The sequence below is a fragment of the Orcinus orca genome, chromosome 11 (genome assembly GCF_937001465.1).
Source record: "Orcinus orca chromosome 11, mOrcOrc1.1, whole genome shotgun sequence".
Taxonomy (NCBI): Eukaryota; Metazoa; Chordata; class Mammalia; order Artiodactyla; family Delphinidae; genus Orcinus; species Orcinus orca.
The window spans coordinates 33,262,925-33,277,695 of record NC_064569.1 but is presented as its reverse complement, the minus strand read 5'-3'; the positions used below and the strand labels follow the sequence as shown (position 1 = coordinate 33,277,695).

The 14,771-nt window shown below is 39.0% G+C and overlaps 1 protein-coding gene across 2 annotated transcripts in view; it reads left to right on the top strand.

The window, feature by feature from the left end:
- Positions 1-14,771, top strand: part of GXYLT1 (glucoside xylosyltransferase 1) — a 52,608-nt gene that overhangs the window by 12,826 nt on the left and 25,011 nt on the right. The window contains exons 2-3 of one of the 2 annotated variants that reach the window (XM_004274450.3): positions 1,370-1,462; positions 11,324-11,495. In XM_004274450.3, coding sequence (XP_004274498.1) covers positions 1,370-1,462; positions 11,324-11,495 — 265 coding nt within the window. The remainder of the gene's footprint in view (positions 1-1,369; positions 1,463-11,323; positions 11,496-14,771) is intronic. The other variant, XM_004274451.4, reaches the window with a different exon arrangement.

Genomic DNA, 14,771 nt, shown 5'->3' with positions numbered 1-14,771 from the left:
GAACAGGTTTGTTGTGAGGCTTAAATGGATGTGAGAACTCTTGAATCTGAAAAAAACTCTGTGTTAGTTGTTGCCACTTCCACTCAGCCTGTCTCTACAAATAAGTGCAAGACTTAAAAACTACATGACCACTCCTGGAAGGGGACCAACAAATTTCCTGATCAGGTTGTACATTTTACTGGCCTGCACACATTTTCTGACTTATCAACTAAGATATGTTAACTTTTTATGCTGTGCTTGAAAACGGTGTCCATTTCAAGAAAAAACAAATTATAGTGTCACTTTTTTCCATTGATTTAAAAATTCTGACGTAGTTCTTCATGCAGTAGTATACAGAATAACTTAGGCAGGATTTTAAAAGCAACCAGTGCCTGACCCTGTCCTCAGGGTTTCTGATTTAACAGGTCTGGTGTAGGGCTCTCTGGTGATTTCATTGTACATCCTGGATTGAGACCCCCTGTCTTAGCCTGTTGACATTTGTGAGAGGTGTGATCAGAGATGTTGCAAATATGAAATTTCATAGACCTTTCACTGTAAGAACAGTAACTTATAATTGAATTAATGGTGATGGGACATGAGGTGACCTGGTTTAGTGACTCACTCTGACTTCATACTTGCTTTAGTAAACCCAAGCCTCCACTGTACTGAATTTCCAGCTAGACTCTTGTTTTGAAAAGGAATAACAATGAAAAACATACTTCTTGTAATGTGAGCCGTTGTTGTGTATTTGTGGGGTTTTTTAGCTCCAACCTGCAATCTAAGAAGAAAGTCCACATTTGATCCCCCATTTTAGCTTGTGAAATATAGTGAAACTGAGACGTGTAGGTAATGAAACTGAGCCGTGAATATCAACTTGGTCTCTTATTTCCAACTTAAAACACGATACTTGGTGTTCTAAGCTTGGATTGAGGATTAATTTTAAAGCATTTAAAGATTCTCTCTTTCCTTTCTACCAGCATTTGTGGCTTAAATTTTGCTTCAGAATAAGCAAATGTTTTGTTTGGCAGAATGGATTTTATTCTAGGGGGGATATGTGCAGTTAATGAAGGAAGGAAAATTTTAGAAGTATTCCAATATTTTCTATGTCATCTTAGGAGGAGAGCTTAATATATTAAGAGCATTCATGACTAAAAAATGTTTCCAGTCTGTGGTATTTTTTGCCTAAAGGTTTTAAAGTTCTATTTAAAGTAGTGCTACCCTAAGTAAGGGAGAAATCAATTTCCAGAAATCTTCAAGTTACCATAGCAAGTTGGGTTTGCAGTTTTGTTGCTGTAAAATAGAACAGTAAGTTTTTATGTTATTGAGTAAATTCCTTGTTAGTTTTAAGCCAAAATACTCACATAGGACTATTTCTGTCTTACTCTGTTAGGTGTAAAGATTTCTCTCTGTGTTACTGGAATCCCTATTGGATGCTGCCCTCTGATGTTTGTGGAATGAACTGCTTTTGGGAAGCGGCTTTTAGGTAGGCACTTAATATTTAATTGGTAGATCAGTGTAGGTAAGATTAGATAGTAGCTAATAAATTTTTGAGTGTAATAAAAATGTGGTCATATGGTCATAAAAATGTTTCTTTTCCTGTAATATTATTATACAAGTAAATAATTTGTTTTCTGATTGGGTTTTCTATTCTTTTTTCCCACTTTGAAGTAGTTATGACTAATTTTTTAATACATACTGTCTATAAAATGATCTAAAAAATTTTAAAGATGTTACTAAGATAAACCATTGTTCTTAGGACAATTTATGATCAAATTTTAGGTAACAGGTAATGAAGTGGTAACCAGATAATAAAGGTAGATTTCCACTGACATTTACAGACATATAGCATTTATCTAACTTAAAGCTGGTATACTGAAAAAACATTTTGTAGGCAGATGGAGACAACTGGGGAAGGATTATATTGGTTATGAGCAGAGGGGTTGAATATTGGGGAATGGGAGGATAAAGATAAGTGTGTAATGAAGGAGCAAATGATATGACATTGTTTATTGGCCCTTTTTAAAAGTTTTTGACTAGTGCAGCTTTGGTCACGTCTCTGGACAATGAAGGCATTGGATTGACTGACTCTCAGGTCCCTTCCTGCTCTAACCTTCAAGGAAGGAAACAAGTATTCGTAGGAATGGGATATCAGACTCTCTGAGATAGTAGCAGGGGAGAGTGAGGCTGTAGCCTAAAGTGCCCTTCCCAAGAATAAAATTTCTTTATGATTCATTTGAATTTTAATTCTACTTATTCCATTTGCCAGGCACAGTGCTAGGTGCTAAGAATCAGACTGAGTCTGGTTAACATGGCCCCCTCCTTCTGGAGCTTACATTCTGATGGGAGCTTCACACTAGTCAACCTGAGACTCTAGTAGAGGGTGACAGGTTATAGCCACAAAGATGGGAGAAGCAGGTGGGAGGCATCAGGGAAGGCGTTTTCAAGGGAGTGACTGCATGACAAACAGGAAATTAGCCAGGCTTAAGGACAAGAGGTGACATATTCCAGGTGGGAAGAACTGCATTCTTAATAAATATTAGTAGTGTGTATTTTTAAATTCTTGTATTCCCAGTACATTATACATCCCATGGACAACTGGGAATGAATCATTGAAATCACATATTTTAATTGTATCTCATTGCTATGGAAAAGATTGGATGATTGAAATTCTAATATGGGTCAGTCGAGTCAGATTATGTAAACTTTTAAAAGCTAACTTTTTCAAGATAATCTTACCATTCAGCTTGTTCATAATTTTGGAGAATAGGAGCTCCATATTTTTCATCCTTTAAAGAGTTTTCTAGTGAATAGAGTAATGACAAGCACCACTTAGCTATCTCCGACCTGACATAAATCTGCTCACTCTGGGAGCTGGGTAAGGTTGAAAGCCCCTGTATACTCCGATTTATACAACCCAGGCCCTTTCGTAAGTTACGGCATGAGTAATGATCTTCCTACCTCCTCTGCTGCGGAAGTAGCCCAGGGAAGTTGACCTAGTCTGAATCCTGGAGCCTCTGCTTAGTATTCCTTTTCTTTGAGTCTCTCCAACTCACTATTTTCCCAAAGCTCCCAAGTATTCCCTGGAAGGAATTACATGTGGATAGATACGTGACATTGTAAACCCATGTGCTTTTTTACTCTCCTAAATTTGAGATTTTAAAAGTTATACTCTCTGCCTGTAATATTACATCCGTAGTATAAATCTGTAACCATTTTGTTACATGTATCATATCATTATGTAAAATCTCTTAAACTTAGTATGATCAGGCCACCCAAGATGGCTGTTCTCTTGCTCTCTGTACATCCCCTGCTCGACCAGTCCCTGCCTCACCTACACCCTACTCACATGACTGACCTTCCTACATACTTGCCCCTGCCCCAACTAGCGATGGTTCTGACCTTTAAATCAGAACATCTCCTCCATGATAGCTTATCAAAGGGATGGTGAGGCGCGTGCTCCTCTGCTAGTTTCCCTGGTAACCAGTGAGCCAACCTGAGGTCAGTTCTCCCTATAACTGATTACCCCTTCCCCCCGCCCCCCAGCAAACAATGCTGCCATGTCATCTGCACACAGTAGCGTGCTGCTCCAGGACCTTGCTTTCGACATGTAAGCTCCCCCATCCATTAAGTCATTGATGTCTCTGCTGGCCTGACTGGCCTCCTCCTTCGGTCTTGAAGCTGGGCAAGTACGGGGCTTGCAGGCCTGCATGCTGCAGCCTAACACTTAGTTTCTTACTTTGCTCTTGGGAATCCCTTATTTATTCAGTCTATTCCAATGTGCCGACAAGCTAAAGTGCTGTCCCATTGCCATGTCATTCTCCCCCTGCATTTCAGTATTTAAATAGCACCTCATTTTTGCCTGACTCTGCCCACCTGGGGAGGCTTCTCTGAAATCCCCTCGGCTACCATTAGCTCTCCCATTTTGCCTGGCACCAGTGAGCCCTTATAACTGGCACCATTTTCTTCTCCCCAGACTTGTCCCAGCGTTTCCAATTTGAATTCTTTATGTATTTTGATTAGACTTCTCTGGGGGGTTATTTCCTCCCAATTAATTTATTATACAGTGATCATAAAATAACATAAAAAAGCCCAAATCGCCTCAATACCCACCGCAAGTGTTTTCGCCGTTCCTGTGCGTGTGCTTCTAATAACTTGTATCTGCATGGGTTGTCTGCCCCTGACTGCTCCCCAGTGGCGTCACAGCGCTCACACCTCTTCTGCCTCTTCTGTCCTTGAAACAAACCAAAGTCCCTACCGCAGCTTGCTTCCAGCCCCTTTCCTTCAAGCATCCTTTGTTTGTTCTTTCTCGTCACCAGCAAACATTTATGAGTATCTGCTGGCTTTACTTCCTTAAAAAACAACAACAAAAAAAAGAACACCTTCACACCTCAGCCCGCTAGGAGCAGCACCCGGCCACCACCTGACGAAAAACCCGCTCTCACTGAAGTCACCTCTGACCTCGGAATTGTTCTTTGAGCCCTAATGTGCTTTCTTGTTACCACTTCCTCTTTCTTCTTTTCGACTCTGTCCGTCTCTGGCTCTTGTCGTCTCAGGTTTTGTTCCCGCCGCCTCTGGACTCTTCTCTCCAGTCCTAACTCCTTAGGACTCTGCTCTTTCTTCTGCTGCTCCCTGGATGGTTTAACTGATACCTTCATTCCAGAGCTGTTCTCTGAGCTACCGAGCTGTGTCTCCAGCTGCACGGTGGTGATTTTCGCCTTGCTGACTTGGGCTAGCCCCTTACACCTCCCCTCATCTGGGTTTTGTGTCTTGGTTCATGGTGGGCTTCCCACATGTCAGTCAGTCTGCAGTGACTTTTCCCGCCTGTCTCCTTTCATGCTGTTGCTCCTGCCGGCTTGTTCCTTTCTGTCCCTTAACTACCGTGGAATCACTTCTTATCCCGCCACTGTGACCTCCCTTCCGTGCCCACCGCTTCTCCCTTCTCTGTATCCTCCTAGTTACTGTACCTGCTGCATCTGTTGTGGTTGAGAATCATTACCCACTTCTGGAGTGTTGACTTCGCAGACGGACACCACGTGGTGTTCATTATTTAAGCCCCATTATTTGGCAAGGTGCTTGGCAACCAGTAAATGACTAGTAATTTTCCCCAGCAGTTTCAGACTAGGTTAGATGTTTGTGTAGTGAGCCCAGTTAGCAACCTTGATTGTTTTCTGTTTAAGCAATTACCATGCTTTCTGATTAAATCTTTCAAAAATCTGTCTTTTCACAACAGCTATAAATTGTGTGAGGTTAGGATTGTGGCTTTCTTGTTTATCCCCAGTGTCTAGCATGTGAAAGGAGTTCAAATATTCATTAAAAAGAATGGATATCACTTATGTTCTAAAAATTATACAGATTTAAGCCTGTACCAGCATTGTGTGAGTGTACTGGTGTCACCATAACCTTAACATTCATTATTGGGAGTTATAATTTTACCACTTATTAGAGTAAAATGATAGCTTATTATTGATTTATATTCATTGATTATTTCTTGAATATATATTTGCATTTATTTGGCTTCTTAAATTTTTGTTTGTATTTTCTGTATTGATATTTACCTATTGAGCTTTTTAATGCTTATTTTATGAACTCTTAGAATAACGCGTTCTACCTTTGCCATTGATTACAAATATTTTCCTTATTTCATTTTTTAATTGTAGTTTTCTTTTCATTATGTAATCTCTTAATTTTAATATTATTATGTGACTTGAGCTTTTAAAATATTTGATCTTTCTCTCTATGATGGGAATTGATTCTCAGTTCATAGTCTGTGTATTTGCTACCTGAACTGTTATCTTGAGTGGTCCCATGCTAGTTTTAAGAGGTATATTTTTACAGACTATTTTAAATTACATTTTAACAATTAATACTTACAAAATGTTGAATTTTTAGATTTTTTTAATCCTTTGCATAAAACCTTGCAGAGTTTTTTTAAGTATTATATTTTGTCCCCAGAGTGATTTATATACAACCTTTAAAGTAGTTTTACCTTAGTATGTTAATTCACCACAACTCTTTTTTTTATAGAAAGAGGAAAAACTTTTTTTTAAGAGCTACACATTAAGGAAATTATCATTAGTGTTTCTGAATATAGTTTTCCAATTTTGTTCAATTGCAAGTTTTTTTTTTTTTTTTTTTTTTTTTGCGATACGCGGGACTCTCACTGTTGTGGCTTCTCCCGTTGCGGAGCACAGGCTCCGGACGCACAGGCTCAGCGGCCATGGCTCACGGGCCTAGCCGCTCCGCGGCGTGTGGGATCTTCCCGGACCGGGGCACGAACTCGCGTCCCCTGCATCGGCAGGCGGACTCTCAACCACAGCGCCACCAGGGAAGCCCGCAAGTTTTTAAAGATAAGTTCGTGGCAGTTATTTTTCAGTTTGGGGAGATTGTTATCAGAAATTTAATCTGTTTACTTTGAGTCTGTGTACTTAATTATAATGCTAATTACTAGTCTAAATATTGTTATATGTTGTTTTCTTTTATAGAGAAAACACTAATTTAATTATAGGCTAGAAGAACACACTGGAAGCTTTTGATGCTAAATTTTGATTAAAAAATTTTTAATTTTGATTAAAAACTTTAATGTTTAAATTTTGATGCTGTCTAGAAAAAGAAAAATTATTATTCCTTTATAGCAGAAATGTTACTTAAAATAAGTCTATTCTTAAGGCTTGTAAGTCTGTTTACAGTATTTGTATTAGAATTTTCATCTAAAACATTGTGTTAACTTTTTTTTCTGGATTCCTCCTCTCAGCTTTTTACTTTGATAAGTTTTCAAATCTACAGAGGTTATAAGAATAGCATAGTGAGCCACTACATACCTGTCACTAGATATTTACCTATTAGTAACATTTTGCCACTTTTTGGCTGAACTGTTTGAGCGACAGCCTAAATATTCAGCATGTATTGCCAAAGAACAGGGATAGTCTCCAGTACCAACATAACAAAATTGGCACTTTCAAGTTACTTAACACTGACAGAATGTTATATTTATATATATTCATATTTCCTTATTTTCCTTTTAATGAACTTTGTATCTTTTCTACCCCATTCAGAACCCAGTCAAGGAACAAGTGCATTCAGTTATTAAATCTATTTAGTCTCCTTTTTTCTAGAACAATTCCCAGACATATTTTTGAGGGGGGGACAGGGCAGGGAGGCGTGGTGGTCGGTGTCTTTCTTTCATGACATGATAATTTTGTTTTGTTTCGCAGAATGTTCCTTTATTTGGATTTGCCTGTCTCCTTAGGATTAGATTCAGGATCTTTGGCAGGAATATTGTGCAGGAGATCTTGTGCTCTCTGGGCGTTCTATGGGGAGGCATGTGGTGGCAGACAGTTAACATGATTGGTTGTTTGATCCCCTGGTTAAGGTGGCGGTGTCACATTTCTACACCGTAACAGTATCTTTATCCCCTTTGTACTGTGTGGGGATAATACCTTGATACTCTGTGGTTTTAGCATCCATTAATTATTCTTGTTCAAATCATCTATTGCAATAGTGAGTGCAAAATAGTGTTTTTTGTAATTCTGTCATTCCTTCTACATTTATTGGTTGGTATTCATCTTTAAAGGAGGGTTCCCCCTCAGCCTTACTCTTTATTTAGTATCATTTTGGACTCACTGATTCAGTTTTTTAATAGAATGTGTTACCAATCATTGCTGTCACAATTCTAGTCTATGCTCAGGCTATGCCAGATTTAGTCATGGGGACCCTCAGGTGTTACCTTTGAATTATCTGAAGCATTTCTTCTAATCATACATCTGTAGAAAAGTAGGTTATGACTTTAAAATGTCCTTTTTGGATAACGTTTCTTTAAATCCACAGGGACTTTCTCTTATTCACACTGTAATTAATATATAGCATATTTTTGTAGATCCTGACAATATTAACACCATTCAGTTGGGACCAAAATTACTTGAATGGCTACTTCCCTACAGCTTCTTCGAGGGTTTTAGTTATCCCTTCCTCTAGTGTAAAAGCTTACTTTAGATTTCTTCCAGTTGCAGTTACTTCCTGTTCCTGGGTCTAGGGACAGGGTGATGAGCAGAGACATCTTTAGAATATGTTTTGTCTTGTCAGTTTAGCTGTTGGAGTCTGTACTGTATATAATGCTTTTGCTAAAAAGGGACACATAACAGAAAAACAAATGCAATATTGTTGACAGTACTACTACTTTTATAGAAATTGGTGGAAGGAGTGCTAGCAGTGTGATTAGAACAAGCCTTTCTGCAGTGCCTGAGAGCAGGAGTCCCTGGGACTGACCTTAGAAGGACTTTTTTTCCTTGAAGAACATTTGACTTATTTCTCTTGAGAAGGTTTATTATACTTCTGTATGTAGAGAGTTCTGTGCCAAACAGTACATGACTGTTACGGCTCACTCTTTAAATCTCTAGGCTTTTAGCTTTGGGGCAGGATCTAGTTATGGCCAGTTAAGCAATCCGAGCCCATTATAGATTCTCAAATCTTGGTGCTTTAATGAGGGTCTTTGTACGCTCATGAGTAACAGGACCTGGAGGCATTTATCAGAAAGCTGAGACAATGGAGAGCTCTGTGAGATTGTTGTGTGTCTTGATTGCCTTCTCTTTTACTTGTGTCGTTGTGGCTTCCACTGCTTTGAGGTGAACTGGGTTCATGTCCCCTTGTTTAGGTATAGAAAGTGTAGATAGTCTCCCCTCTGATAGGGCTCCAAAGTTATAAACTGAGGGGCTCAACAGAAACGAGGGGAATGGATAGAGGGTGCAGACGAGGATGCAGGCACTGCTTCTTTCTAATTCCTGTCAGTGGAAATGAACAGAGCTTTCAAAAGACCCAAGCTTATGCTGTACCTTGTGAGTGAAAGAGGTAGCACAGCAGGTGAGTGGTGGAAGGCTAAACTCTGGTAAACCTGTAACAGAAGATGGTTGGATAGCTGGATAGCCATGTGCAAAATTATGCAGTTGTCCCCTCCTCAAACCACTCATAAAAACCAGTCCCTGGTAGATTGATGTAAATTTTAAAGGCAAAGTATGTACCTGATGTTATATCTTAATTTAATGATAATCTTAATAACTTGATGAAGAATGAACTATCACCACCGCTTCTCGAATAGTAAATTCCCCTTCCAACAATACCACTTTTTATGTGACTTCTCCATCGAATACCATTAACAAAGTGGTGTAATAATGTTTAACTTCATGAATTATCCAGGGAAGGTTTCTTTTTCTTAAAAGCAGTTGTTGTTGTTTGTTTTTAAAAAACGTCATCTTTAGAATAATTGGCCCATTAGTCTGAATAAAGGGTAGGTTATCAAGGTATTGGGTTTCAGCCTCCCAGTTGAGGGATCAGGGAAGGAAATGACTCTTGTGTTTTCTAGGAGATAAGTATTCATGCTGAAAAGCCTTTCTGCTCCTTTGCTGAAGGCTGACAGTTACCAGTAATTGTGTAGGTAAGAGATGTCCCATGTAAGAGAAGTGAACCCATTTTCAGGCCTCAGAAACTCAGAGCAGAAAAGCGTCAGTTTCAACTGCTGTCCTTAAATGTCTCTGGGCCCTCGGCAAACAAGCTTGTTAATATGACTGAATAGATACATAGTAGATGCAGGAGCATGTTATATATATTCAGACTTTATCATTAATAGGATAAAAAATTAATAATTCCAAATGTTTAATGTTAAAACATTAAGTTGTATGAATTTGATATTTAGGTGTGTTTTATATAGTCAATTGTTTGTATTTAATGTTATTTAGCATCATTTTCTGTTTTCTCATATCCTGGCCAGTTGAGGGACTACCCATGAGCAAGACCAAGATTTTCCTCAGGAAACAGTTCTGGGTCCACTCTGACACACGGACACATGAATGAATACTCAAGATTCCAAAGTCCTGTGCTAAGGAACATAACCACGATAATTTTAGCTTATAAATTTAAGAAAAATGATTAATCACCCATCGCTGCTATTACAAAATTTCAGTAATGGATACATACAACTATTAACGTTAAACAGTATTATTTGTAATCCCCTTATACATTTTACAGAAAGGATCTCTGTAACTAAAAATGGAGTTAAAGTCAAATTTGTATGTTTTTAGTTTTGGAATGTTTGTACTTCATAATACTTTAATGTGCTACTAGGTTGTTTTATGTTGTCTTCCACTCCTACATACCTTTAGCTGTCAGTTCCAAAAAGATTATTTTATGTCCTAATTACAGATGAGGTCTTTATTTCATATTGTAAATGTTAATTGTTTAATAACAATGCAGTCACACATAATTAGTTCTGTTCCTTGTATGATGGTGGAGTATTACTGGTTCAGTGGTAAGGTGCTTGCACTGCTGCTCTGTGTTAGAGGTAGGGTCCAACATAGCCTAGGCTGATAACTGGGGTTTAGGAATCTTTCCTTCCTTCCAAAATGATGTGCTACTAGCGTTTGACTAGTATTTTTAGACCACCTCAGAAATTTTTACTTCTCACTGATTACTTGATAAATGGGACTGCACAGTAAAACAAAACAAAACAAAACAAAAAAACTTACGTGAAGGAAACTTCTTGTAATCAGCATGGTTGAAGATTGGATATAATACTGAAATATTTGTGGGTGAATTTATATCTGGGTTTGCTTCAAAATGATCTGTTGGTTAGTGGAAGGGGCTGTGGGGAGGGGTTTTAGAGGAAATAAGAATACCTTTGAATGGATAATTGTTGCAGCTGAGAGATGGGTACATGGAGGTTTACTGTTGTCTTCTCTCTACTTTGGTGTGTTGGAGATTTTTTTTTTTAAGTAAAATAGTTAAAAATTAAATGGAAGCCCTTCAAATCAGTGCTGCTCCCTTTCTCAAGTGGGGGTTTCCTTGAGAGAATTAAGCCCTAATGTCCTGCAGCATCCAGAGTGAGTAGTGAATTAACTTCTCTCCCGTGCATCCAGAATGATGCTAGTTATGTACCATTCTTGGGGGAATGTGGAAGTGGTGAGGAACGTTAGCTGAGAAAGGCTGGTTGAGGGTATAGATATATATATATATGATTGATTCAACATTATACTGTTTTGTAATTTGATGTGTCTTTGCCTTTTAAATAGAAGGTTCAAACTTCAGTTTTTTTTTGTTTTTTTTTTTCAATTGAACTATAGTTGATTTACAGTGTTGTTCTGGTTTCTGGTGTACAGCAAAGTGATTCAGTTATATATATATTCTCTTTCATATTCTTTTTCATTATGGTTTATTACAGGATATTGAATATAGTTCCCTCTGCTGTACAGTAGGACCTTGTTGTTCAAACCTCAATCTTTGAACACGGTCAGAATACCATGTCGTTAACATGTTACCCTGTACTAACACTGTTGGAAAATGTGGTTTTCTTTTCTATCAGGTATAGTCTGAAAATGCAGCCCGTTGAGGAAGTGCACCTAGCCGTAGTTGCCTGTGGGGAAAGACTGGAAGAAACTCTAACCATGTTGAAGTCAGCACTTATCTTCAGCATCAAACCTCTTCAGTTCCATATTTTTGCTGAAGATCAACTGCATGATAGTTTTAAAGGCATAGTAAGTATTTGAGACTTAGTCAAGCCTGTATAGTTGAATATTTAATGGTATATATAGTAAAATGTTGTTGAACAAAAATATGTATTCTAGGGCTTCCCTGGTGGCACAGTGGTTGAGAATCTGCCTGCCAATGCAGGGGACACGGGTTCGAGCCCTGGTCTGGGAAAATCCCACATGCTGCGGAGCAACTAGCCCCGTGAGCCACAGTTACTGAGCCTGGAGCCTGTGCTCTGCAACAAGAGAGGCCGCGATAGTGAGAGGCCCGCACGCCGCGATGAAGAGTGGCCCCCACTTGCCGCAACTAGAGAAAGCCCTCACACAGAAACATAGAGCCATACACAGCCATAAATAAATGAATAAAATTTAAAAAAAAAAAGGCAAAATTCCTTTAAAAAAAAAAATGTATTCTGCAGCTCTGCCCTCTAAGAGTGGGGACTGTTCCCTGCTGCCACTTCCATCTGCACTTCCAGATCTAGGGTGTAAGAGGAAGACTTGTTTTTGAAAAGGAGTTAGGCTACTTAGAGTCCTTTGCCAAGCATGGAGGTTTTATTTTACTGACTATATAGTTCCAGGATGTTTTGACTGAGAAGTCCTACTTCTTAATTGTGTTCCCATCCTTGGCTTGAGAGTGCCTCAATCAGAGTGTGCACAAAGGTTTTAATTCTGTTTTGAGTGGAGGGAACTCTTAATTGACAATATGGAGGGAAGTAGCTTCTTGCTCTGGTAAGAAAGTTTCTTATTTTGGTTTTGTATTAGTTACAGTCAGTTTGGCTGTAACGGCAGAAAACCCAAAATAACAGTGGCTTAAACAAGATAGAAGTTTATTTCTCTCTTATATAAAAGTAGGCAGTCTGTGGTATATGGCAGCACTGTGTCTTCAGGGATTCTGTTTTTTTCTCTCTTGTGGCTGAGCCATCTTTAACTTAAAGCTTCTACCTCATGATCCAAGATGGCTACTCAAGCTCCAGCCATCACACTCATATTCTAGCCAACATGAAGGAGGAAGGAGTGAAGAAGGGGGTTCTCCTCCTCCTTTCTAAGGAAACTTTCTAGAAGTTGCACATGACATTCCTGCCAGTATCTCATTGGTTTCAACTTAGTCATGTGACCATATCTAGTTTTTTGTGTGGGTTGACGATATACCCTTTTAATCAGGACTGCCACATAACCTTAACAAAAAAAATTATTCCTATGCAAGAAGAGGAGAACAGATAAATATAGGAGGGAGAACATATACGAAGAAGAAACTTCACCTGAAATCTCATTACCTTGTGTCCTGAGATGGTGGTGAAGAGGATAATGATTATCCCCGCACCATCTCTTATCTCTCTATCTACACTCAATTAAGCTGTCAAACTGATTTGGGTTTTTTGCTTGATCTATGTAGGAAAAGTGTATTCGATGTTTTTTTCAGGTTAAATTAGTTCATTTTGCATATTAAGTGAAAAACACTACTTGTGACCTCAAGTCTTTTAGATTTCTGCTAAAATCTTTGATTCCAAGAGGCTTAAAGCTTTACTTACTATTTTACAAGGAATGAAATTAGAACATTCTCTAACACCATACACAAAAATAAACTCAAAATGGATTAAAGACCTAAATGTAAGACCAGAAACCATAAAATTCCTAGAAGAAATCATAGGCAAAACACTCTTTGACATAAATTATAGCACTATTTTTTCGGATCTGTCTCCTAAAGGGCAAAGGAAATAAAAGCAAAAATAAACAAATGGGACCTAAGTAAACTTAAAAGCTTTTGCAAAGGAAACCATTGACAAAACGAAAAGACAACCTACTGAATGAGAGAAATATTTGCAAATGATATGACTAATAAGGGGTTAATATCCAAAATACATAAACAGCTCATACAACTCACCATCAAAAACAACAAACAACCTGATTAAAAAATGGGCAGAAGAACTGAATAGACAGTTCTCCAAAGAGGACATGCAGATGGACAAACAAGCACATGAAGAGATGCTCAACGTTGCTCATTAATCGTCAGGGAAATGCAAATCAAAACCACAATGAGAGGGGCTTCCCTGGTGGCGCAGTGGTTGAGAGTCTGCCTGCCGATGCAGGGGACGCGGGTTCGTGCCCCTGTCCAGGAAGATCCCACATGACGTGGAGCGGCTGGGCCCGTGAGCCATGGCCGCTGAGCCTGCGCGTCCGGAGCCTGTTGCTCCGCAACGGGAGAGGCCACAGCAGTGAGAGGCCCGCGGACTGCAAAAAAAAAAAAAAAAAAAACACAATGAGGACTTCCCTGGTGGAGCAGTGGTTGAGAGTCCGCCTGCCGATGCAGGGGATATGGGTTCGTGCCCCGGTCCGGGAAGATCCCACATGCCGCGGAGCGGCTGGGCCCGTGAGCCATGGCCGCGGAGCCTGTGCTCCGCAACGGGAGAGGCCACAACAGTGAGAGGCCTGCGTACCGCAAAAACAACAACAACAACAACAAAAAACCCACAATGAGATCTCACCTCCCACCTGTCATAATGGCTGTCTATCATCACAGAGACCACAAATAAATACTAGGATGTGGAGAAAAGGGAATCCTCATATGCTGTTGGTGGGCATGTAAATTGGTGTAGACACTGTTGAAAACAGTATGGAGGTTTCTCAAAAAATTAAAAATAGAACTACCATATGACTCAGCAGTCCACTCCTGGGTATATATTTGAAAAAAATAAAAACACTCATTAGAAAAGATACATGCACCCCAATGTTCATAGCAGCATTGTTTACAATTGCTAAGATATGGAAGCAACCTAAGTGTCCATCAACAGATGAATGGATAAACAGATGGTGTATACACACACACACACACACACACACACACAGTGGAATGCTACTCAGCCATAAAAAAGAATGAAAATTTTGCCATTTGCAGCAACATGGATGGACTTGGAGGGCATTGTGCTAAGTGAAGTAAGTCAGAGAAAAACAAATGCTGTATAATATCACTTATGTGTAGAATCTACAAATTACAACAAACTAGTGAATGTAACAAAAAAGAAACAGACTCACACTTAACAGAGAACAAACTAGTGGTTACCAGTGGGGAGAGGGAAAGGAGGACAGGCAATATAGGGGTAGGAGATTAAGAAGTACAAATTATTATGTATAAAATAAGCTACAGGATATATTTTACACCACAGTATATCCTATATATAGTGTGGGAATGTAGCCAATATTTTATAATAACTATAAATGGAGTGTAACCTTTAAAACTTGTGTACCTGTACCTTACATCTGTAACTTATATAATATTGTACACCA